The sequence below is a fragment of the Oncorhynchus masou genome, chromosome 5, assembly GCF_036934945.1.
Source record: "Oncorhynchus masou masou isolate Uvic2021 chromosome 5, UVic_Omas_1.1, whole genome shotgun sequence".
In the NCBI taxonomy this organism is placed as follows: Eukaryota; Metazoa; Chordata; class Actinopteri; order Salmoniformes; family Salmonidae; genus Oncorhynchus; species Oncorhynchus masou.
In genome coordinates this window covers 57,162,612-57,189,614 of record NC_088216.1, presented here as the reverse complement: position 1 = coordinate 57,189,614, position 27,003 = coordinate 57,162,612, and the positions used below count along the sequence as shown (strand labels likewise).

At 42.5% G+C, this 27,003-nt stretch overlaps 1 protein-coding gene across 4 annotated transcripts in view; it reads right to left on the bottom strand.

The window, feature by feature from the left end:
- LOC135539930 (E3 ubiquitin-protein ligase RAD18-like) overlaps nucleotides 1–27,003 on the bottom strand; it is a 76,587-nt gene that overhangs the window by 27,331 nt on the left and 22,253 nt on the right. For 2 of the 4 annotated variants that reach the window (XM_064966197.1, XM_064966198.1), the window contains 4 exons: nucleotides 24,144–24,214; nucleotides 23,898–23,958; nucleotides 11,253–11,393; nucleotides 4,782–4,947 (listed from right to left, as the gene is read on the bottom strand). In XM_064966197.1, coding sequence (XP_064822269.1) covers nucleotides 4,782–4,947; nucleotides 11,253–11,393; nucleotides 23,898–23,958; nucleotides 24,144–24,214 — 439 coding nt within the window. The remainder of the gene's footprint in view (nucleotides 1–4,781; nucleotides 4,948–11,252; nucleotides 11,394–23,897; nucleotides 23,959–24,143; nucleotides 24,215–27,003) is intronic. The other 2 variants (XM_064966199.1, XM_064966200.1) reach the window with 2 other exon arrangements.

Sequence of the window (27,003 nt, the reverse complement as noted above, 5' to 3'; positions counted from 1 at the left end):
GGTAGTCTGGTCAGATGAGACAAACATTTTGTTTTTTGGCCATCAAGGAAAAATCTGTCTGGGGCAAACCCAATACTTCACATCACCCCGAGAACACCATCCCCAAAGTGAAGCATGGTGGTGGCAGCATCATGCTGTGGGAATGTTTATCATTGGCAGTGACTGAGAATCTGGTCAGAATTGAAGGAATAATGGGTGTGCTAAATACAAGGAGATTCTTGAGGGAGACTTGTATCAGTTTTCCACAGATTTGTGACTGGGACAGAGATTCAACTTCCAGCAGGACAATAACACTAAGCATACTGCTAAAACAACACTTGAGTGGTTTAAGGGGAAACATTTAAATGTCTTGGAATGGCCTAGTCAAGGCCCAGACCTCAATCCAATTGAGAATCTGTTGTATGACTTAAAGATTGCTGTACACCAGCGAAACCCATCCAACTTGAAGGAGCTAGAGCAGTTTTGCCTTGAAGAATGGGCAAAAATCCCAGTGGTTAGATGTGCCAAGCTTACAGAGACATACCCCAAGAGACTTGCAGCTGTAATTGCTGCAAAAGGTGGCTCTACAAAGTATGGACTTTGGGGGGGGGATGAGTAGTTACGCTCAAATTCAGTTTTGTCTTATTTCTTGTTTGTTTCACAATAAAAAAATATTTTGCATCTTCAAAGTGGTAGGCATGTTGTGTAAATCAAATGATACAAACCCCCCCAAAAATCAATTTTAATTCCAGGTTGTAAGGCAACAAAATAGGAAAAATGCCAAGGGCGAGACACTATATTTATCTGACTATTCACAACAATTGTATTATTGTGTGCACGTAACCATACTCGTTGATCTACAAACCAAAATTCGGAGTAAACCACCCTCCCGCTTAGCCTCTTTCTCTCTGCTGGTGACAAATTGCCAGAAGCATTGCAGGAAGTAAATGCAGGAAGTGTAACCCATTAATGGAAATTATTGCGTCACAATACCAGGCAGCCATTGCAATTGTTTTTATGAGGGTTATTTTATTTTCATGACGGTCTTCATTCATAACTGTTGGTTACAAGGTTATACAGTAATTGTGCCAGCCCTAACTGTGCCATCGCATTGCATGGGTTTTTTAAATAAATCCCTTACCTGGCATATCACATGGTCATCATATCAAGCAGCTAATTTTGGCCTGGATGAAATACAATAGCCGGGATGATGTGAGGTTTACTGAGTTCTTTATCCAAAAATAGTAGCTGAAAGGGTGGGTTAAACTTGGCTGTGAAACAGAGGAATGGTAAGTGTGTGTGGTGCCAGGCATAATCAAAAATGACCCGATTTGGCTTGAATCCCCTGAGATCAGTGTCTTGGGGCCACGGAGGGCCTGGGAGGCAGGTAAGGACAACCCAGGACAAGGAGCCCATCTAAATGGATTAAACTAGGCCTCTTTGAAGCTGGTTCTTTTCATTGGAAGGCTATTAATATTAATAATGAAAAGCCCAGCGTGAATACTTCCTGGCCATGGGAAAATGAACAAAAAATTATAACCTAACAGAGAGAACTTCTGACTGCTGATAAAACACTTTATCAGGGGATTAACTCTTGCTTTGTAAAAACTACACATCCCCTCTGAGTCCATTAAATTAATGAGTCAATATACTTGGAAAGACGACTAGCTAATTTGACGTTGCATAACTTTTACTCACTTGTTCAGTTTAATCTTTATACTGAAGAGAAATTGATCAGAAAAGTAAATCCTTGTCATACATTGTGTTGCCCATGCTGCACTCCATGGCTTAATCTACAGTGCTTCCGGAAAGCATTCAGATCCCCTGACTTTTTTTTACATGTTGTTACGTTACAGCCTTATTCTAAAATGGATAAAATAATATATCTACACACAATACCCCATAATGACAGAGCAACAACAGGTTTTTCTAAATGTTAGCAAATGTATTAAACAGGGGGAAAAACGTATTTACTAGTACTTTGTAGAACTTTGTCTAAGCTTAAAATGGCTATTTATGTGAAAATGAATTCAGCCCTAAGTCGGCCTTTTTGAAAGTGAAGTTTGTAAGTTCTTCATGTAGCCTTATCAATATACAAATATAATGTATGTAGCCTACTCACTATTTCAGTGTTATTTTTGTAACATTTTCCTTTATATTATTCTCTTCTCTTGAAAGTAAATCAATACATGTCAGGGGAGGGGAACTTAAAAATAAAATCAATAAAGCAAGTGGAGCCTGAATAAACTGCCATAGTGTGCAGAAGGAATGAGATTCACCAGAAATAACAACCGGAGAGAACCACAAAAAAGCAAACACATTGGATCAATCTATCCTGAACACCTGCGTTGAGCAGCCCTGATTTATCCCATAATGAGCAGAATACTTGAAGTAATGTTTCTCTCCTAAACATTAAATCAAAACCAAACAAGGACCTGCTTATAGTATGTACCTCCATACGGCTGGCCGCTCACTTATGTAAGATTAGAAGACAGCATTAAATGTTCTCTTCAGAGATGCTCTAAAAACCCAGCACCTGTGGAGAGTGCAGCAAAACTTCTCAGGATTCTTCAACAACACCCCTCTATGCAAGTTGAATTCATTAAAGAGCTTTTCATCACTTTGTCTGGACAAAGATAATGTTTTATTACTGTGTGTGGAATAAAAAAATACTTTTGTGAAGAGCTCTTCTCCCAAAGATGGTCTTTGAGGGCTGTATAGTCCCTTGGAAGTTCTCGACTGTGGAACAGGGAGCAAACAGAATAGCCTAATTATTACACCATTGGGTAAAAAAGCTGATGCATTTTTGTGTTATCGCCTAACAGTAACATGACAGCCTACCACATAAAGAGGGCTCTAATAGGCGCTGACAGGTGAGTAAATACAGACAGAAGAGATGGTACAAGCCTGGAGGCCTCATCTCCCTCTGCTCAGTCTGGGGTTCACACTCACACAGAATCACAAGGTGACCTCCGGAAGCAGGAGTGAAAAACGGTAGCATTACAATCATATGAATAGAAACAGGAATATATTTGAAACATAGTGACACCTGGTAAGAAGATTTCTATTTGATGACCAAAAGATGAATCTGCTCCAGCAGGTGTGAGGATTATTCAATAATGGCTGACTCTCACCTGAAAGACCATGTAAACCCTGGATGGGATGGAAAAAGGATGAGAAGGATATATGCGAGCCTTTTCTGAAAGAGGAAGCCAATATTTGTTCATATCTCCCTGGAAGTCCTAATAAAACACTATTACAAGACATTTACATGCCTTAATGCGGACAAACAGAGAGTAAATTGCCTCTGGAAGGTGAGAGCACTCCTCTTGGTGCCCCTCCAGGGGAAGACTAATGAAATGTCTATCTGCATAAAGAGTTAGGTAGGTAGGAGTGCCGTAGCAACTGATGGGGCTAATGCCTTTCTGTTAGCTATTAGAGCAGGCTGCTGGAGCATGGAGCAGCTCTCCGTCTGACTGACTAACTGGCTCATTACTGGGGGGAGTGGGAGAGAGGTCTGACCAAGTGCTGCTCTGATGATAGCGCCAGCTAAGAGGCAATTTAAGTGGTGTGGTTCAGAGCATTGTCAGGTGTCCGAGTCCCCAGCTGGAAGCCGAGCCAGGCAGGCAGGCGGTGGCTTTATCAGAGGCAGGTGATGTGCGCACACACACACACAAGGCTATAATTAATTATCACACCTGCCAGATTTCACACAGACACACTTCCAGCTCCATACAGGCAGAATGTGGGGCGACAGAAAAGCATATTTGCGTGAAGCTCTAGGGCCTCATATGAATAGGAGCAGGTCAATGGAACATCAGACTCTGCCAAAAAAAAAAATTGCTGTATAGAGCTCTAAAGTGTGGTGGGAGTCTGGACATCTCATAGTGCTTATTTGATAAGGCCCTCTGGCACACAGCATACACAGGTCTGACACTCTGAACAAGGGAGCACACTATTAATTACATTCTGTAGCTGATGGCTCTACGAATCTGCATCCTTTGGGGTCCAGGTCGATATTCCAGACAAAAGCAGCACGTGTTCTATTAACAGCTGCCTGGCTCACGACCAGCTTCCTTGAAAAACTATATTTTCAAAACAATAATGTATATTGTTCCAACACTGTATATCAAAATATTTAATATTTCAATCTCTGTAAAAAATAGAAATCTACTATAGAGGTTTTTTTCTCCTTTGATCAGTTGGTAACTTGTCCCAACCCTGTTTTGATAAGAGCTTGGTACTGTTAGGTATCTGTGACTGATTTAGAGTGTTATGTTCAACACGTAACTTTAGTCTTCAACTAGCCAACCTTGCGGTGTCTTTCTAAAGAAAAGGCAATTTAAACTATTATGGGCTGAAGTGCAGGCAGGCTGTGGGGGTATGAATGCTGATAGAACTCTTTCCAGAGGCCCGCAACGAGCTGTGTGAGTCAGAAGCAACTCAATACTCCCGCTGAGAGTCCGACTTTAGCTTCACACAGAGTTCCTCAGTAATACCACACACACACACACACACACACACACACACTCACACACACACAGCTCTCCTGTTTTGAGAGCTGTGAAGCATTGAAACAGAGAAACCCCGGGAAGACAAGTCAAATGTCTGCTTGTTGAGGAGTGGAGAATCAGCTATTCAGCTGGCTTGGGGTGAAGTTCCCCCAAGGTACAGATCTCGAATCAGATCAAGAATGCCCTTCCCCAATTCTAACCTCAACCATTAGTGGGTAACATGCACAAATTCAGTGTCTAGGGACAACTTCACCCTAATCAATTCTTCCGTCTCCTAGGCTCGCTCACCTGCTGATGGACACGTCACTGAGACAGCTGGGTGACCTGGAAATGACCTCTACAACAGAAGGCTGCTGCTCCTCAGAGGGCTCCTGCACTGGTGATGTCATCAATATGCAGAAGGCCTCTGAGTCACTGGGACTGGGATCCCTCTGTTCCTGTTCTGCTGCCTTATCTACAGAAAGGAATGAAAAGAACATGGACAATACTAATGATCATGTCATAAAAGACTGGTAGAAAATCAATCATTGGTGAAAATGAGCTGTCAAGAATCTATGTTGGGAAACTGTCCTTGACAACCATGTCTTTTAATCTGGATCTGTCCTGTTTTAACGTTGTACACATGATGTGTGAGCAGGCTGCATGATAGATGCTAAAGTCATCCATGTCAATTTCTATCTTATATTATAGATATTTCCCCAATGTAATGTTCAAAATGCCTTTAACCACAAACAAACCACTGTGTCTTCTAAGCGGTGGGCAAAATATATGACCAGCAGTTAATGGTATTCTATGCATTATAAATATGATTACCTCTGCACATACTTACGTTTGGTTCTGTGACGGGGGAATTCCATGTAAAGCAATGAAATGCTTGATTTGTCGACAGTTAAAACACCATGTGTTAGGTAGAATGCTAGGTAGTGCTAGGTACTAACAGCCAATACAGCACGGGCTGGAAGCTATAGCAAGCCTCGATTGGTCAATTGCCCTGCAATATCCCCAATAATTAGCATACTGTTAAGCTTCCCCAACTTAATGTTCACTCACTGATCACCGAGCTCCTCTTGCTTCACCTCACTTTGATACTAGATCTTTCCTTTTATCGAAAATGAATAGGCTCCATCATTTTGTTGGCAGCCATTGCTTTCAGTGGACTACAAGTGTGACCTTTTCCAAGACATTCAACACACTGAATCCCAAAAGAGCTTGTGGGTGTTGCATGTCAGCCAAAAAATATATACATAATAACTTATGCGACAAGTTATGGCAGTATGCTTCCACGTTTTATGCAATACATGTGTATCTTTTTTGGCTGACGTGCCAAAGACGAACCACACATGCAGAGGTAATAGTGTGTGTATTGACTTACAAAATGAATTGTACTCTGGGGCTGTAATTTATTCCCTGCACGACAGCATGGGTATGGTGGTGTGCATGTTAACAAGCATCTTTAAAAGGGGTATGACTAAAGACGTCAGCATGCGTCAGTTCGGCTGGGCCTAGCCAAACTCAGCAAGCTGAACCGAACGAGAGTACTCGTATACTCCCTTAAGAGCTTCGCTTGAAAAAATATTTAAAAAACGGCAATAGTAGTACTGTTTGCCCTTTTTGAGAATTCGTAACCACTATACACTTTCTCAAAAGTCAGAATTCATTTAAGCTATCTCAAGAAAACGGTCATTAACATTGACGTTCTTCAGCTGTGCCACCAGAGACTCTGGGTTCACGCCCAGGCTCTGTCGTAACCGGCCGCGACAGGGAGGTCCGTGGGGCGACGCACAATTGGCCTAGCGTCGTCCGGGTTAGGGAGGGTTTGGCCGGTAGGGAAATCTTTGTCTCATCGCGCACCAGAGACTCCCGTGGCGGGCCAAGCGCAGTGCGCGCTTACCAGGGTTGCCAGGTGCACGGTGTTTCCTCCGACACATTGGTGCGGCTGGCTTCCGGGTTGGATGGCGCTGTGTTAAGAAGCAGTGCAGCTTGGTTGGGTTGTGTATCGGAGGACACATGACTTTCAACCTTCGTCTCTCCCGAGCCCGTACGGGAGTTGTAGCGATGAGACAAGATAGTAGCTACTAAACAATTGGATACCACGAAATTGGGGAGAAAAAGGGGTAAAAAATAAATAAAAAATAAATATTGACTTTCTTGAAAAAGAGATCTTAGTTGCGCAATATTACAAGATGTTTGGAGGACTATTTTTCAATAAAATGAGTCCTACTGTTGACCAATCACCGACGAAAGGGGCGTAGACTTCGGCTCCGAACTTCGGCTTCCCTCCAGCAAAAAATGTTGTGTGGAAGAACAGCTGAAAAAAAAAACCTCACTGAAGTCCAAAACGAACAAAAACGACACAAAATATCTTCATAATATATGCACGAACACTATAGAGTTCAAGCCTGGCCAAGATAAAGCAAAGCAGTTTGACAAAAACAACACAGAGTTACACATGGGATAAACAAACGTACAGTCAATAAGACAATAGAAAATCTATATACAGTGTGTGCAAATGTAGTAAGATTAGGGAGGTAAGGCAATAAATAGACCGTGGCGAAATAATTTCAATTTAGCATTAAAACTGGAATGCTAGATGAAGATGATGAGAAAGTAGGGATACCGGGGTGCAAAAGAGCAAAAATAAATAACAATATAGGGATGAGGTAGTTGGGTGGGCTATTTACAGATGGGCTGTGTTGGCTTTGGGGATGGCCAGTGAAATATACCTGCTGGAACGCGTGCTAAGGGTGGGTGTTGCTATGGTGACCAGTGAGCTGAGAAGGTGGGGCTTTACTTAGCAAAAACTTATAGATGACCTGGAGACAGTGGGTTTGGCAACAAATATGAAGCGAGGGCCAGCCAACGAGAGCAAACATGTCACAATGGTGGGTAGTATATGGGGCTTTGGTGATAAAACGAATGGCACTGTGATAGCAAATTGGATGTAGTCTGAGTAGAGTGTTGGAGGCTATTTTGAAAATGACAATCGCTGAAGTCAAGGATCAGTAGGATAGTCAGTTTTTCAAGGGTATGTGTAGTAGCATGAGTGAAGGAGGCTTTGTTGCGAAATAGGAACACCGATTCTAGATTTAATTTTGGACTGGAGATGCATAATGTGAGTCTGGAAGGAGAGTTTACAGTCCAGCCAGACACCTAGGTATTTGTAGGGCGGGTGTGGGCAGCGATCCGTTGAAGAGCATGCATTTAGTTTTACTAGCATTTAAGAGTAGCTGGAGGCCACGGAAGTAGTGTTGTATGGCATTGAAGCTCGTTGGGAGGTTTGTTAACACAGTGTCCAAAGAAGGGCCAGAAGTATACAGAATGGTGTCGTCTGCGTAGAGGTGGATCAAAGAATCACCAGCAGCAAGAGCGACATCATTGATATATACAGTGAAAAGAATCAGCCCAGGAATTGAACCCTGTGGCACCTGCATAGAGACTGCCAGAGGTCCGGACAACAGGCACTCCGATTTGACACACTGAACTCTATCTGAGAAGTAGTTGGTGAACCAGGCGAGGCAGTCATTTCAGAAACCAAGGCTATGGAGTCTGCCGATAAGAATGTGGTGATTGACAGAGTCGAAAGCTTTGGCCAGGTCGATGAAGACAGCTGCACGGTACTGTCTTTTATCAATGGCAGTTATTTACATTTACATTTAAGTCATTTAGCAGACGTTATGATATAGTTTAAGACCTTGAGCGTGGCTGAGGTGTACCCATGACCAGCTCGGAAACCAGACTGCGGAGAAGGTGCAGTGGGATTTGAAATGGTCAGTGATCTGTTTGTTAACTTGGCTTTTGAAGAATTTAGAAAAGGCAGGGCAGGATAGATATGGGTCTGTAACAGTTTGGGTCTAGTGTCTCCCCCTTTGAAGAGGGGGATGACCGCGGCAGCTTTCCAATCTTTAGGAATCTCAGACAAAACAAAAAGAGCTTGAATAGGCTAGTAATAGGGGTTGCAACAATTGCAGCGGATCATTTTAGAAAGATATGGTCCAGATTGTCTAGTCCAGTTGATTTGTAGGGGCCCAGATTTTGCAGCTCTTTTAGAACATCAACTATCTGGATTTGGGTGAAGGGGAAGCGGGGGGGCTTGGGCAATTTGCTTCGGGGGGTGCAGAGCTATTGGCTGGGGTAGGGGTAGCCAGGTGGAAAGCATGGACAGCCGTAGAAAAATGCTTATTGAAATTCTACATTTCTGTAGATTATCGGTTGTGACAGTGTTTCCTAGCCTCAGTGTAGTGTGCAGCTGGGAGGAGGTGTTCTTATTATCCATGGACTTTACAGTGTCCCAAAACCTTTTGAGATTTGTGCTACAGGATGCAAATTTCTGTTTGAAAAAGCTAGCCTTTGCTTTCCTAACTGACTGTGTATGGTTCCAAACTTCCCTGAAAAGTTGCATATCGCGGGGGCTATTCGATGTTAATGCAGTACACCACAGGACGTTTTTGTGCTGGTCAAGGGTAGTCAAGTCTGGAGTGAACCAAAGACTATATCTGTTGTTAGTTCTACATTTTTTGAATGGGGCGCTTATTAAAGATGGAGAGAAAAGCACTTTTAAAGAGCAACCAAGCATCCTCTACTGAAGGGATGAGGTCAATATCCTTCCAGGATACCCGGGCCAGGTCGATTAGAAAGGCCTCGCTGAAGTGTTTTAGGGAGCGTTTGACAGTGATGAGGGGTGGTCGTTTGACCATGGACCCATTACGGATGCAGGCAATGAGGCAATGATCGCTGGGATCCTGGTTGAAGACAGCAGAGGTGTATTTAGAGGGCTAGTTGGTCAGGCTGATATCTATGAGGGTGCCCGTGGTTACAGATTTAGAGTTGTACCTGGTAGCTTCCTTGATAATTTGTGTGAGATTGAGGGCATCTAGCTTAGATTGTAGCATATCCCAGTTTAGGTCACCAAACCATAGGAACTCAGAAGACAAATGGGGAGCAATCAATTCACATATGGTGCCCAGGGCACAGCTGGGGGCTGAGGGTGGTCTATAACAAGTGGCAACAGTGAAAAACGTATTTCTGGAAAGGTGGATTTTTAAAAGTAGAAGCTCGAACTGTTTGGGCACAGACCTGGATAGTATGACAGCCTGCAGAGTTCTATCTCTGCAGTAGATTGCAACTCCACCACCTTTTGCAGTTCTATCTTGGCGGAAAATGTTGTAGTTGGGGATGGAAATTTCAGAATTTTTGGTGGCCTTCCTAAGCCAGGATTCAGACAAGGCTAGGACATCAGGGTTGGCGGAGTGTGCTGAAGCAGTGAATAAAACAAACTTAGGGAGGAGGCATCTGACGTTATCATGCATGAAACCAAGGCTTTTACGGTTATACAAGTCAACAAATGAGAGCACCTGGGGAATAGGTGTGGTACTGGGGGCTACAGGGCCTGTGTTAACCTCTACATCACCAGAGGAACAGAGGAGGAGTTGGATAAGGGTAGGGCTAAAGGCTATAAGAACTGGTCATCTAGTGCGCTGGGAACAGAGAATAAAAGGAGCAGATTTCTGGGCGTGGTAGTATAGAGTCGGGGCATAATGTACAGACGAGGGTTTGGTAGGGTGTGTGTACAGTGGAGGTAAGCCTCGGCATTGAGTGACGATGAGAGAGATTGCATCTCTGGGGGCACCAGTTAACCCAGGTGAGGTCTCCGCATGTGTGGAGTGTGGGACAAAAGAGATACCTAAGGCATGTTGAGCGGGACTGGGAGCTCTACAATGAAATAAAACAAAAAGTACTAACCGAGACAGCAGTTGACAAGGCATATTGACATTAGAGAGAGGCATAAAGCAATCACGGGTGTTGATCGGGAGAGCGAAGACAACAATGGATAAATGGCGATGAATGGGCAGAGAGGGTCAGTTAGGTACGTACAGGACCTGAGTTCGAGGCTGGGGCCGACAGACAAAGAAAAAGAGGTACCGAGTTAGTGAATAGTCCAGCAGGCATCAGCTGTGTAGCCGAGTGATCATATTTGTCCAGTAGCCATGCAATTGCAGCTAGCTAGCTGGGATGATCCGTGGTAATGGTCCAGAGCTTGCGGCAGGAATCCGGTGATGTGGTAGAGAGAAGCAGTCCGATATGCTCTGGGTTGATATTGTGCTGTGCAGACTGGCAGGTATTGTCCGAGCTAAAGCTGGATGGTGTCCTAGCTAAAGGTGAAGACCGCTAACCGTGGCTAACAAAGACTGATAGCTAGTAGCTAGTTAGCTGGCTAGCTCCTGATGGAGGTTCCAGTTATAAGGAATAAAAATAGCAGATCTGTACCACATTGGGTGAGGCGGGTCGCAGGAAAGTATATTTAGTTTGTAGATAGAAAGTGAGATTAAAGTATATATGGAAAAAAATGACTTTTTACACGGGATAAGACAAAGACAAACACATGTCCAACTGCTACACCATCTTGGAAATTCACATAAGATGCAAAGGATAAAAAAACATTTTGGGGAGAAAACAGCCTTGTGGCCATGCTGCTGGGTGTATAGCTGAACCCTGGCCCTGATCAACCGTGACCACCTGAAGAGAAGCCATCAGAGGTCTGGGGCTGAGTGACAATGTGAAGGTTGTGGTAGCAAATCCCCCTGAACAGGAATACAGAGAGGGTTCTTCATATAGAAACCATGCCTGCATCTCTCTCCTTTTGTAAATTGCTTATGGACTATGAGCTCTGCTGGGGAGGCTGGGGCCTGTAAGATATTCAGTGGCGACGGTGCTAACCCTTGTTTAATCCGCTCAACATGTTAATGATGGTTACGGTGGTACCTGCAGAGCTGGAGCCCACTCTCAGGTCCTCCTCTACTCCCTCATCCCTCACTTTCTGTTTCATCTCCCTCTTCCTGGTCTTTTCCAGGCGACCCCGGACCTGGGCGATAAGGCGGGAGAACTCACTGTTATGCTGCCTCCCTGTAATACAGATGAGGAGAGGTAAGAAGCCAGGTTAGGCATGCAGAGATCTGACATGCACATACATAGTAACAAACGTAAGCAGACAGATCCTGTTTCTGAATGTTGCATAGAGGGAGAACTGCAGTTTGATTCCCTTTTATACAAAACCCCACATCCAAACACGGAGAAACAAGCGTGGTTTAAGACCCAGATACATCAAGGCACCGATCATACAAACTCCCCCCTGCTTATTATATCATAACTAGAGGCACGCGCTCTGGAAGATAACATTGGTTAATGTAAGGTCTGGTGTGTTAGAATACAGGACCCCTCTCTGAGTACATTGTTGAGAACAGCCGTATATTCTGTTGCAGTGATGGTAAAGGACAGTGTGTCATGGGAGGCTTGTGAGGATGTTTTTGTTTTAAATAGCAGAAGAAAAAAGACAAGGGTTTTACTAATATGATAGACAGACGAGGGTGAGCTCCATAAAAAGGGCTCTCCGAGAGCTTATCAGCCTACACAGAAACAGTTAAATGATAAGAGATCAAATTAAACCGCAAGTTTCTGCTGGAAAAACAAACTCATTAAAACATGAGCTAAACCACAAATGAAAACCAATATGATTAAGGCAGACAAAGCTATTGGATCAAGTCAGCAGAAGGCATTCAAGTTGAGTGCAGAAACAGACGGGTTCAATTCAGCCAAAAAATATATATATATGAAAAAGTAAAATAATAGAACTGAGCACAAACTCCAGAGAATGTAAAACAAAGAGTATGAAATCACAATTTCAGGGTTTTTATTGCAAAACAATGGATCTGAGAGAAACAAAACGCACATGCTATCCTAAAAATATTTGTACTCAGACCTTATACCTGGTTACAGATTTGACTGAAAATAGGTTTCATTCTAGGATTGGCTGATAAGGCCAAAATATCATTTTATTTGTTTTTTTGGCAGTATATTTTGATTCTGAATAATAAAAGCATTCTAAATATGCTTTATGAGTAGTTCATGACCCTAAGGTGGCAACACAAATACGTGATTTCAATGGGGCTTTCTCCATTCTGATTGTTTATACTGTTCAATCCAACATCAAACGAAAATAGCTAGCTAGCTAACATATTCATGTTTCGCCAATCCCAGTGTTGCCTATTTAGCGACTTTGTTACGCATTTTTCAGAGTTTTCAGGCGCCTCCAGCTCCTTTTATTGGGGAGTTTTGCCACAGAGAGTTTCTATGGTTTTGATAACATTGATCGACATTTCCCACTCAATTCTAGCAATTAGCATTAGACAAACTAGCAAATCAAATCAAATTTTATTTGTCACATGCGCCGAATACAACAACCTTACAGTGAAATGCTTACTTGCAGGCCCTTAACCAACAATACAGTTAAGAAAAATAAGTGTAAAGTGAAAAATAGAACTAAAAACTAAAAATGTTTCATTAAAAGTAACAAATAATTAAACAGCAGGAGTAAAATAACAATAGCGAGGCTATATACAGGGGATACCGGTACAGAGTCAATGTGCAGGGGCACCGGTTAGTCGAGGTAATTGAGGTAATATGTACATGTAGGTAGAGTTAAAGTGACCATGCATAGATAATAAACAGAGAGTAGCAGCAGCATAAAGAGGGGGGAGGGGCAATGCAAATAGTCTGGGTAGCCCTTTGATTAGCTGTTCAGGAGTCTTATGGCTTGGGGATAGAAGCTTTTAAGAAGCCTTTTGGACCTAAGACAGTAGTTTGCAGACAGTAAGATACACAAACTAATAATGTAGTTATAGAACGCTTGTAGAAAGCAGCATCGCTGTCACCAACGTCTTTCTGCATCTATCTGACCATGCAGACCAGACAGCAGAGTGAACTGCATGAAAGTTGAGCAACTGGTTTTTCCTTGAGTGACAGGGGTCAGGGCGTGGTGTGGGAAGTGGCATGCAGCAGGGGGAGAGGGAGAAAGACTACATGTAGCAAACGGAGTAAAGTATTAAACGGACATTACAGGCACTGGAGTTGCGCATCACATTTAACAAACCAAACATTGAAATACCATTATAGAAGGCAAAGTAAAAACTCAAACCGGTCTGTGCGTCAAATACTGGTACATAGTAAAATAAGGTACTGTACAGCCCTATTTTATTATTGTGCAAATTAAACTCATATCATGTGTCCTGTCAATACAACTTAGGCCCAAAGTAGTCCAGATTAAACACAGAACACACGCACCCGGGCCAGAATTCAATTACAACCGCCTGTAGGTAAGTGATTTCATTATGAGATTCCTTTCCTCTGACATGCCTGTTATAGCCGTGTAATGCAGGACATTGTGTTCTCTCAGCCTGAGCACAGCCTGAGAACCTCCACTCACCTCTGATGATCTGACTATGTGACTACAGCAGATCATCTGGATAGATCCTCTGGAATCTGCTCAGAAGAATCTCATTCTGATCACTATCATATCTTGTACAGAAAACCAGTATATACAATCGAATAAATCCCTAAGACCAGACCAGAAATTAGTTCTCATTCTCCCATCAAAGGACATAGTAGATACTGTAAATCGTCATTTTCTGAAAGCACTGGACCCTGGCTGCAGCCGCTTAGGCCAGCCTTGTGGCACCGAACATTCCAGCAGGTCCAATGTTTACAGTAAATTGAGTTGAGGTGTGTGTGTTTGTGGGGATGCTGGTGCTCTACGGCTGCATGGTCCTACTGCATGGTCCGCATTAGCCCTCCATTTCATGCCACCTTTCCCCGAACCCCAACTCAGGAGTACTGTTCTGTTTGCACATGTACTATAAAGTAAAACCAAGGTGCCAGATTCACCAACTTGAGATATTCAGCTGCAGAACACTGATACATTTCAACGGTTTGCTTGATTATCCGCAGACTTCACGAAGCAAGAACAAAAAAGGGCTATCATTGCGTTTTGGATTCCGAGGCATAAATATTTCAAACAAAAGACATACTCGTTTTTCTTTTTACTCAGATTAGGCCTAGAAGATCAGTGACTGAATCAGACTCTGTGACTTGGCTTTGTTTCTACCTTGAAGAGTCTCGTACACTAAATGAAGGTCAAAGAACATACATGTTATTGGACATGTTCTGATGACATTGAATATTTGAATATTTTGGGAGGAATAAGAATAGAACTTCCGTGAACTACACCATTCAGTTAGAGCAGTATTCAGAGAGCCAAGGTGAATGCTCACAATCCATGGGTTGGTTACTCACCACATGGCTCATTTACATGTTAATACAAGACCCTGCTCATGGCTATTTGTTGGGTTTGATATAACGACAAGCTATTTAACGTAATTTCCACCACTTGTTTGTTTTGTAGACAGGGGTGTTCTATGTAAAGAATGAATGCTAATTCGTACAATGCCTGCTACCAAAGTATTGTAGCTAAAGAAATCAGTTTCATATGCAGCCCCAGAGCGACAAACCACTTTCTTGGCTGTAGTTTGAGTCTGAGCTATAATGAAGAAAGAACAGTTGCATGGAGAAATATAGATAATTATCAAACCAGTAATTTACATCTAAATGAGCTCAAGACCTGGTATCTGTTCCAAATATTATCTGTGTGAAATCCTGTCAGCAATTCTTGAAGACCCATACTGCTGCCTTGCTTGTTCCAGTAACTGACTTAAAGCAGAGGACATCTTCCTCAGTAGCACAAGGATTGTCTCCAGGAAATGCCATGTTTGATGTGACTCCAATCATGGCGTCACCTCCTTATAGGTAAACCGTCCGTCAACCACACAACGACAGATCTATGTGCAACTTGCGCAAATGTCACCACTGATAAAATTTCACAACGACCTGCCTCCAAACATGGGTTCAGCTGCACAAAGAGAAAGAGAGAAAACGGGAGCAGAGAAGAAAGAGAAGATCATCATCACCTTTATCTGGCCTTATTGTCTCAGGCTTTGATCCAGCTCAGGAGAGCAGCTTTCATGGACAACATCAAACAGATGTCTTTAAAAATGGTGAAACTTCCAAAATACTACTTGATGGCGGGAGGGCAAATAGTCTTTAAGGGAAAAGAAAAATAATGGATGCTCAAAACTGTGGATTCATGGAGGCATACGAGAGGGCTATATGTTACTTGATGGCAATAAGACAGAAATAAATTGGAGTTTAATCAGTTCGAGGTGAAATTGCGGCTTCTGGAAATCAGAATGACAGAAAGACAAGATGGTTGTCAGAGTTGACAGAAAAAGGCAAGTGTTTTTTTCTAATACCTTATTAAACATTTTGGTCTCTAAAAGAAAACGTTCTAGCAACAGTTCAATAAAAGATGGAACATGCTAGTAGATACCATTTTTGCAGGTTTTTTTGGCGCTCCCTTGTGTACTAAGCCGGTAATACTGTAAATCCTGGGATGAGAGAAGAATGGTATGACGATATGAAAAACTCTATTAGTTTCTGCATTCAAAGTCAGCCACTAGATGGCACCATATCACACCAGGGCTATAAGAACTGAACCGATGCACATGGGGCCATGAAATTTGGTATGTGAAACTTATGTACATGTCCTTAGAAGCTGTGTGAATATCGTCACTGCAACCTTTAGATGGCTGCACCAGACCAGTTGGTTGCACTATAAATGTCATTAGCATCAGTGGCACCATAAGATACTAGAGCAATAACTATTGATCAAGTGGACTGTGTCTCATGCAAATTAATGTTAGATTTAAATTATGCAGATCAATTTGTGAAAGATTGTGAAAATAACACTGAACATATTTCAAATATCTTAAGAGATACTTTGGGATTTTGGCAATGATTTTTCTACTTTTTCTACTTCCTACTTTATCTCCTTCCCCAGAGTCAGATGAATGTCTCTGTGTCCAGAATGAAGGAAATTAGAGGTACTTTCGCGAGCCAATGCTAACTAGCGTTGGCACAAGGATTTACACTATTACCGGCTTGGTACACAAGGGAGCATCAAAAAACCCTGCAAAAAGCCCATTATTAGCATCCTGGTAATAGATGCCCAAAATTAGCACAAGTAATCTATTTTTTTTATTTAACCTTTATTTAACTAGGCGAGTGAGTGTGAACAAATTCCTATTTTACAATGACGGCCTACCCTGGCCAAACCCTGGACAACACTGAGCCAATTGTGCGCTGCCCTATGGGACTCCCGATCACGGGCAGTTGTGATACAGCCCGGGATCGAACCAGGGTCTGTAGTGATGCCACTAGCACTGAGATGCAATGCCTTAGAACACCGCACCACTCAGGAGCACCTCAAAGTAATAGCAAATTTTCATGGAGGTTGCTAGATAAATTTGCTAACGAGCGCATATATATTTTTTGTTGCAAAGACAGGCATTCCATCTCAAAGTCATACATATTTAGGAAGGAGCTACCGAATGTCATTTTTGGTGAGTTAGGACATTTACAAGTGAAAATTAATGAGATATCTTGCAAATGAACAGTACTGCCTCTGGAGCAGAGTGTGTACACACTGTGCCTGTGTGGAATCTGGAGTTGCCAGGGCAACGGGCCTGCTTGCTCTGCTTGTAGTAGATGGGGGAGGAGTAGACAGGACGAGACTGGAAAGGAGAAAAAAAACGCAAGGAAATCAAAGATGGCAGCTGTACAGATAACTCATCCAAAGGGCATTGACTTCTCAAACATGGCAGAAAGCCAACACAATATGATTCCCTGTTGCCTTATTAATTCAGCTACATACTGAGCTAAATAACTAGCAAGTTTAACTTAGGGGTCTCGTTAACGCAGAATTCGCATAAGAAATATACATTTAAAATAATGTGACAGGTGAAATGAAGAACGCAATCTGCTTTATCTTCTAACATTTTATACAAGTTGACTGCAGGTATTTATTTAAAAGGCTACAAATATTGAAATGAATAGAAAAATTCAAAAGAAAAAGTTTAAACGGTATTGATGGTATTGACAAACCATACCTTGGCTATTTCCAAATACCCGGTATACGGTACAATGCACTCGGAAAGTATTCAGACCGCTTGAATTTATCAAAAGAAATTTGTATTACAGCTTTTTTAAACTCAATCCATACACAAAACCCCATAATGACAAAGCAAAAACATATTTTACACATATTTATTACAAATAAAAAAATGAAATTTTTCCTTACATAAGTATTCAGACCCTTAGTTGAAGCACCTTTGGCAGCGATTACAGCCTCAAGTCTTTTTGGGTATAATGCTATAAGCTTGGCACATCTGTATTTGGGGAGTTTCTCCCATTATTCTCTGCAGATCTTCTCAAGCTCTGTCAGGGTGGATGGGGAGCGTCGCTGAACAGCTATTTTCAAGTCTCTTCAGAGAGGTTTGATCGGATTCAAGTCCAGGCTCTGGCTGGCCACTCAAAGACATTTAGAGACTTGTCCCGAAGCCACTCCAGCGTTGTCTTGGCTGTGTGCTTAGGGTCATTGTCCTATTGTTACGTGAACCTACCCCCAGTCTGAGGCCCTGAGAGCTCTGGAGTTTTTTAAAATCAAGGATCTCTCTGTACTTTGCTCCGTTCATCTTTACCTCGATCCTGACTCTTCTCCCAGTCCCTGCCGCTGAAAAATATCCCCACAGCATGATGCTGCCACCACCATGCTTCAACGTAGGGATGGTAATAGGTTTCCTCCAGACATGACGTGAGGTGCCATTAATACAGGTAACGAGTGGAGGACAGAGGAGCCTCTTAAAGAAGAAGTTACAGGTCTGTGAGAGCCAGAAATCTTGCTTCTTTGTAGGTGACCAAATACTTATTTTCCACCATAATTTGCAAATAAATTTATTAAAAATCCTACAATGTGATTTTCTGGATTTTTTTTTCATTTTGTCTGTCATAGTTGAAGTGTACCTATGATGAAAATTACAGACCTCTCTCATATTTTTAAGTGGGAGAACTTGCACAATTGATGGCTGACTAAATACTTTTTTGCCCCACTGTACATCTACCTCCAACACTCCAGTATCCCTGCACACTGTAAATATAGTATTGGAACTGATTATTGATTTATGCATTGTTGGGTTTTGAGTTTTCAAGAAAGACATTTCACTGACATGAGCTGATTGAGGACTACAGGAAATGGAGGACAGAGCACAGCCCCATTCATATTGTTGAGACTGTAGTTGAGTGGGTCGAGAGCTTCAAGTTCTTCGGTGTCCACTTTACTAAGGGTCTATCATGGTCCACACACACCAACATAGTCATGAAGAGGGCACGACAGTGGCTCTTCCCCCTAGGGGGGCTGAAACAGTTCTACAGTTTCACCATTGAGAGCATCTTGACTGGCTGCAACACCACTTGGTATGGCAACTGCTTGACCTACGACCGCAAGGCACTAGAGGGTGGTGCGTATTGCCCAGTACATCACTGGGGTCGAGTTCCCTGGCATCCAGGACCTCTATACCAGGCGGTGTCAGAGCAAGGCCCTAAAAATTGCCAAAATACTCCAGCCACCCAATTCATAGACTGTTCTCTGCTACCGCACGGTAAGCGGTACCGATGCACCAAGTCTGGAACCAACAGGACCCTGAACAGTCTCTACCCCAAGCCATAAGACTGCTAAATAGTTATTTAAATAGTTAACCAAATAGCTACTCGGACTATCTGCATTGACACTTTTTGCACTAACTTTTATTACTGATAAAATGCGCTGCTGCTACTGTTTATTATCTGTCCATTTATTCCTAGTTATATGTACATATCTACCTCAATTACTTCTTACCCCTGGGACATTGCTATATATACAGTGTACCGAGTCAAAGTTATCGTTGTGTATTTATTATAGTGTGTTTTACTTTTCTATTATTTCTCTATTTTCTTTCTCTCTGCATTATTGGAAAGAGCCAACAAGTAAGCATTTCACTGTTAGTCTACAACGATTGTTTACAACGCATGTGACAAATACAATTTTATTTAGATTTGATTGCCTCAGTACAAATAAGTGGCTTATTATGCATCTCAGATGTTTGATGAATGAGAAACACATGCAGAGGAAAATAGTGTATGAGGTACATATGGTGTTATACACTGTATAGTGTATATGTTAAGCAGTGTGGAGCCACAATCATTTCAGTGTGCCCCTGGGAAGGCCCCGGGCTGACAGATTACTACCATAACCTGCCAAGGGCACAGGAGCAAGCTGCAGCTTACTTTTGAGGGGATATAATAACACTGGTCTCCATTGACAGACATCTGTTTGGTTTGGTATTGTTCGATGGTCCAGCTATTCAATAATAGAACAGTAACACACTGAGGGTGGAAGGTACATTCATTAAGAGTGGCAATCTTTCTCACGTTTGGAAGCGATAGCGAGACTGCTTCAACCTACTACATGTGGCCAGAACTCTGTGTTCCTGTGTATGCGTGTGTCTATATCTGTCCGTCTGTCTACTGTGTGTTAGTGTTGCACGGTATACCGGTACCAAGGTAATATCACGGTACTAAAACGTCATGATACCAACATTTTAGAATACCGTAGTACCGTTTAATATGATACTACCAAATATATTTTAGCTCAACCAAAGTAAAGATCCCGCTGATTCCTCTTATAAAATGTTACTACAGTTTTGTATATAAAATTCTGTTGAATATTTTAAAGCAAACTAGTCTCTGGTAAGTGTCGTTCCAATAATGTCCATTTCACTTTCATGTGCACATACAGTGCCTTGCGAAAGTATTCGGCCCCCTTGAACTTTGCGACCTTTTGCCACATTTCAGGCTTCAAACATAAAGATATAAAACTGTATTTTTTTGTGAAGAATCAACAACAAGTGGGACACAATCATGAAGTGGAACAATATTTATTGGATATTTCAAACTTTTTTAACAAATCAAAAACTGAAAAATTGGGCGTGCAAAATTATTCAGCCCCCTTAAGTTAATACTTTGTAGCGCCACCTTTTGCTGCGATTACAGCTGTAAGTCGCTTGGGGTATTTCTCTATCAGTTTTGCACATCGAGAGACTGAAATTTCTTCCCATTCCTCCTTGCAAAACAGCTCGAGCTCAGTGAGGTTGGATGGAGATTTTAACCATCTTCCCTGTCCCTGCTGAAGAAAAGCAGGCCCAAACCATGATGCTGCCACCACCATGTTTGACAGTGGGGATGGTGTGTTCAGGGTTATGAGCTGTGTTGCTTTTACGCCAAACATAACGTTTTGCATTGTTGCCATAAAGTTCAATTTTGGTTTCATCTGACCAGAGCATCTTCTTCCACATGTTTGGTGTGTCTCCCAGGTGGCTTGTGGCAAACTTTAAACAACACTTTTTATGGATATCTTTAAGAAATGGCTTTCTTCTTGTCACTCTTCCATAAAGGCCAGATTTGTGCAATATACGACTGATTGTTGTCCTATGGACAGAGTCTCCCACCTCAGCTGTAGATCTCTGCAGTTCATCCAGAGTGATCATGGACCTCTTGGCTGCATCTCTGATCAGTCTTCTCCTTGTATGAGCTGAAAGTTTAGAGGGACGGCCAGGTCTTGGTAGATTTGCAGTGGTCTGATACTCCTTCCATTTCAATATTATCGCTTGCACAGTCCTCCTTGGGATGTTTAAAATACATTTTTTGTGCGCATTTTATACAATTTCACAAACCATGTAACGGGCCATTTGAAATCAATTATGGGTCATTAAGTATTGGTTTGATAAACAACATTGTTCTGTCATGTTACCTAGCTAATAACCTGCTAACTTGACAGTAGTTCTGGGCAAATTTGATTGGCACAAGAAGAAAGGAAATGTGTCTGCTTCACTACTCATAACATGGGCTTCAAAAGGTACTGTAGGAATCATATAGGCTGAATGGATGCCTAAACTATATAAAAGAAATCTCTCTTTCTGGTGCTCCTTAAATTCTGTTTGGTGCCTAACGTTTTTAAAGTTGGGAGCAGCGTGTGTATGCGTTTGTGGGAGAGAGAATGGTGTGTGTTTATGAGAGAGAGGGAGACAGATTGTGTGAGGGAGGGACAGTCTGTGTGACTCTGTTTACTGAAGAGTAAAGGTTTCATGCAGTGTTTTTCCCTTCCTGTCACAATGACATTCAGATCATTATGAATATACAGTGCATTCGGAAAGTATTCAGACCCCTTGAATTTTTCCACATTTTGTTGTGTTACAGCCTAATTCTAAAATGGATTAAATTGTTTTTTCCCCCTCAATCTACACACAATACCCCACAATGACAAAGGAAAGTATTCAGACCCTTTACTCAGTACTTTGTTGAAGCACATTTGGCAGCGATTACAGCCTCGAGTCTTCTTGGGTATGACGCTACAAGCTTGACACACTTGCATTTGGGGAGTTTACCCCATTCTTCTCTGCAGATCCTCTCAAGTTCTGTCAGGTTGGATGAGGAGCGTCACTGCACAGCTATTTTCATGTCTCTTCAGAGAGGTTTGATCGGGTTTAAGTCTGGGCTCTGGCTGGGAAAGACTCAAAGACATTCCGAGACTTGTCCCGAAGTCACTCCTGCATTGTCTTGGCTGGGTGCTTCGGGTCGTCGTCCTGTTGGAATGTGAAACTTCGCCCCAGTCTGAGTTCTTGAACGCTCTGGAGCAGATTTTCATCACTCTTTCTGTACTTTGCTCCGTTCATCTTTCCATTGATCCTGACTAGTCTCCCAGTCCCTGCAGCTGAAAAATATTCACACATCATGATACTGCCACCACCATGCTTCACCGTAGGGATGGTGCCAGGTTTCCTTCAAACATGACGCTTGGTATTCAGGCCAAAGAATTCAATCTTGGTTTCATCAGACCAGAGAATATTGTTGTTTTCTCGTGGTCTGAGTACTTTAGGTGCAAACACCAAAAGGGCTGCCATGTGTATTTTACTAAGAAGTGGCTTCCGTCTTGCCACTCTACCACACAGGCAGGATTGGTGGAGTGCTGCAGAGATGGTTGTCCTTCTGGAAGGTTCTCCCATCTCCACAGACGAACTCTGGAGCTCTGTCAGAGTGACCATTGGGTTCTTGGTCACCTCCCTGACCAAGGCCCTTCTCCCTCCATTGCTCAGTTCGGTCAGGCTGCCAGCTCTAGGAAGAGTCTTGCTGTTTCCAAACTTCTTCCATTTAAGAATGATGGAGGCCACTGTGTTCTTGGGGACCTTCAATGCTGCAAACATTTTTTGGTACTCTTCCCCAGATCTGTGCCTCGACGCAATTCTGTCTCTGTGCTCTTCGGACAATTCCTTCAACCTCATGGCTTGGTTTTTGCTCTGACATGCACTGTCAACTGTGGGACCTTATATAGACAGTTGTGTGCCTTTCCAAATCATGTCCAACCAATTGAATTTACCACATGTGGACTCCAATCAAGTTGTAGAAACATCTCAAGGTGTTGTATTGAGTAGAAAATATTTTGTGTAGCACGTACATTAAGAAAACGGTAACAAGAGTCAGGGGACGTTGCGAACAGGACTCTAGGACACTAAATGTTTCCCCTGTGGTATCACGATACTACTTGCGCGGGCCGACCCTGGCCTGACGGATCAGTTATCACAGCACACCAGCTATTTATAGAACACCCCTCTGTGAGGTGCCATTAATATTTCAATATCCCTCTTTCTCAAAGTTAGCTCCACCAAGCTATTTCTAGTTCCTCCCACCTTTCATCCTCCTCTTGCTATCACAGCACTTTAACTAACAAACTCTCTCTCTCCCTCCCTCTGTCCGGTAAAGCAAACACAATCTGGCTCAGTTTCCTCCTGCTGGGTAAAGTCTATTACTTTTCAGAGTTATTCCCTAAAGAGACACTGAAACACCCCATCAAACCTAAATGTTTCCCTCCTCTTCATGTCTGCTGCAGTGACAGTCCCTGATGCTTAATCACATCTCCAGCACATCTCCACTCCCTCAGGTGCACTTTCAAACAGCCCCTCCAGACAGAGACCTTCTCAGATATACAGTAACACAGCTATCAGGGGAGCGTATGGTCTTCCTGGCGATTCTCTCCGCCGGAGTTGGTCCTTAGCCATACGAGGGCCTCGCCACATAATGAAGCAGGATCAACGATGCAAACCTGTTGCACTCCCACTATTTTGATCCAATCTGTGAATGTGAGAGCCACTCCTCTTCTCTTGGGTTGAGGCCTGATTCACTTCACAGCTCTCAGCTTTTCTGCTAAACTGCTACAAGGACTAAAGTGAGTGCACCACTCTGGTGGAATGGACTGCAATGACTAAGCACTCTGAACTATTAACACACACTGCAGTGTTTCAGAAGACTTTGCACCAGTGCAAATGCAAACACAAGAGTGAGAATACGCTCAGAGCCCAGTGATGCTGCTAAACTAAACCATTTCCAAGCCAATCCCTCACCAGGAGTAATCATTCAGATTCACTGAGGAACAAAACAGGGATCCACTGTCAACTGAGTCAATATCGCACACATCCATTGTAGACAATAATACACAACGCAGTGCTGAAGTCAATAGAGAAAAGGCTTTCAGAAAACAATTCTGATCTCCCACTGACAACAGATCAATGGTGGAAGTGCACCACAGAGATGACTTACTGTAAGTTGAATGCATCTCGTCGATCTTCCCCACACTTTGATTCTTTGAGAAGTCCAAGACCTGCAACACAGTTGGACAAACAAAAAAACATGTACTGTAGAGTGATCATTTGCGTTTCAAGAACACACTAGACAAGGTTATTTGCAAGGGACAATGCCTTTTATTGAACATTATGTCATGTTGGGAACTACAAAAAGTATCCGGGGGTCCTGTCAGAGATGCTGTGATCAGGTATTGGTACGTACACGTTTGGTTTTCCCCTGAAGTTGGTTCCTGGCCTTCTCGTTGGCCTCCACTTCATTGGCAATGTCTTTGGCTGTTGACAGAGAATGAAAAGAGACCTTTATGACCCTCCGGATCACAAGCATGGCTTGTTATGTGAACTGTTGTTTTCAACACATTAAGGTCTCTGCCCCTGAGGCCACTGCTGGGGAAATGAAGCACACCCAGAGAAACAAAACAAACAACAGGAAACGATCAAGTGGTTCAAACTTTTGTTTGTGATTTGCACACAGACACACACGAAGAAAGAAGTAGGCATAGCTCAGAGCACCACTTCATATCTAATAGTCTCAGCAAGGGATGTTGGACTGGATGCTCTGTCCGCCGAGCTTAAAGAGGTATAGTAGTGTGTCGTTTACAGCCTTTATCCTCCGACATCTTATGCCCAACGACCAACTGAAAAGAGCTAAGAGGTAGGAGGACACACCATTATACATCTAGCATGATCATGTATCGAGGTCACTTACTGACAGTCTAATAGCATGTACAAGTAATATACACCCTAAAGATAGAGAAGATATGACAAATGCCAAGGCAAGAAAAGAATACTCGCTAGAGCAGAAATTATTTAAGTGTTGGTAACAGTAGATTCTCAAATCATGTGCTAGGCTCAGAACAGGCCTTGGTGTTTGATTGAAACACTACATCTCAACAGAGATGGGGTGTGTTCTAGGGATGGGCATTATAATATTCTTGAATTATTTCTAAATTATATTCAAATATCCATGTTACATTGTTACATACAAGGATATACCATGACATGTCACATTCATAAATGAATAAAACCAAATGTTTGAATGTATTTCTTCATGACGTGCAACAATCACAGATGTCTATGTTTTACAAGTTGACATCACAGTAGAGTGCAATAGAGTGCAGTACTGTCCAGCACAGTTCAGTACAGTACTGAACTGTACCCCACCCCCCTGGGGTGCATGTTTTGGTTTTTGTCCTAGCTCCCAAGTCCACAACAGACTATGGGAGGCGAACAGTACTACATAGAGCCATGACCACATGGAACTCTATTCCACATAACTCATGCCAGCAGTAAAATTAGATTTAAAAAAAAAACAGATAAAAGTACACCTTACAGAACAGCGGGGAGTGTGAAGCAACACAAACATAGACACATGCATACAAACGATAACATATGCAATATACACACATGGATTCTGTGTTATAGATAAGTGGTAGTAGAGTAGAGGCCTGAGGGCACACACTTAATATGTTGAGCAATCTGTTATGAATGTATTGTAATGTTTTTAATATGTATAACTGCCACCATTTTGCTGGACCCCAGGAAGAGTAGATGCTGCCTTGGCAGAAGCTAATGGGGATCCATAATAAATACAAATACTACACAGCTGATTCAAATAACCAACTCATCATCAAGCTTGGATTATTTTAATCAGCTGTGTAGTGCTACGGCAAAAACCAAAACGTGCACCCAGGGGGGTCCCAGGACCGAGAACAGTACTGACCTAACCTCTACTCTACTTTTCTTTACTGTACTGTAGTGCTATACGGTATTGTATTGTACTGTAATATACAGTACAATAAAGAAAAGTAGAGTATAGATGAATATTTTGCCGAAATCTAACAAATTTCAATATAGGGAATAATTCCCAGGAAATACCTCAAAAATCTGAAGTGCCCATTTAAAACCAAGATATGGTCACTGTGCTAGGGTTCTCCCAAAATAAGACTGTCGCATTTTTTTTCTTAATTTAACTATGCAAGTCAGTTAAGAACAAATTCTTCTTATTAATGACGGCCGAGGAACAGTGGGTTAACTGTCTTGTCCAGGGGCAGAGCAACAGATTTTTACCTTGTCAGCTCAGGGATTCGACCTTGCAACCTTTCGGTTACTAGTCCAACGCTCTAACCACTAGGCTCCACCACCATGTAAAGATTAATGTTAAGTAATGATAGAGTAACTTCGATTGCCAATGACTGTTATGAATTGCGAAACAGGTCGTTCATAAATTTTGAGAGTTATCCTCAATTAATTTAGCGCATTTCAGCGGTAGGCATAGGCTCTCTCGAAAGAGCACGTTCAGGACACACAGACAACACTCTCAGTAGGCTATAGCATTGTCGATTGATACAAACTTTGTAACGGCAGTCAAACAAAAGTCAAATTACCAAAGTAGTAAGTTTGCTAGATAACCTCCAACTAATGACAGAATATCTCCTATTTGTCAAAATCGAGTTGATGATTATACAGATCAGCTCATGAATAAGGGTCAGATGAAAAGAGGAAATGTTTTAAATATGAATGTATCTTAACGGAGACCAACTCTGTAAAAAAAATTACCATAGTGGCAGACGGCAGGGAGAGGTGAGGGAAGTGGTGATTGAATGAAGATACCAGGCAGCCCACTGGCTCCACCCCTGAGCCTTATATGGACTTCCTGCCCCAACGAGGCGAGCCTATGGGTCATTAAGCCAGGGAGTACTTGGGGATAAAAAAGGAAGCGGCCTGCACAAAGGGGCAGATAACGGAGAGGGAAGCATGTGTTGAACAGTGTGAGGGGAGAAATATTTGTCTGATTACCCCCACTGTGCACCGAACCGGTTTGGCTGAGGACCTGTGTTTTTACCCCGGAGAACGGAACAGACAACGAGACCAGATTGTGGACTGTGTAATGGTGAATTCCCCACTTTCTCAAGTGTGCAAAACTCCCTAATAAACTTCCAATTTGCATTCTAGTTGTGCTCCTTGTGCGTGTTTGGTTATTGAACTTGGTGACGTGGAAACCCCACACCCTTGAACCTGCTACAATATCAACTCTCATACCATTTATTGATCACATATTCTCT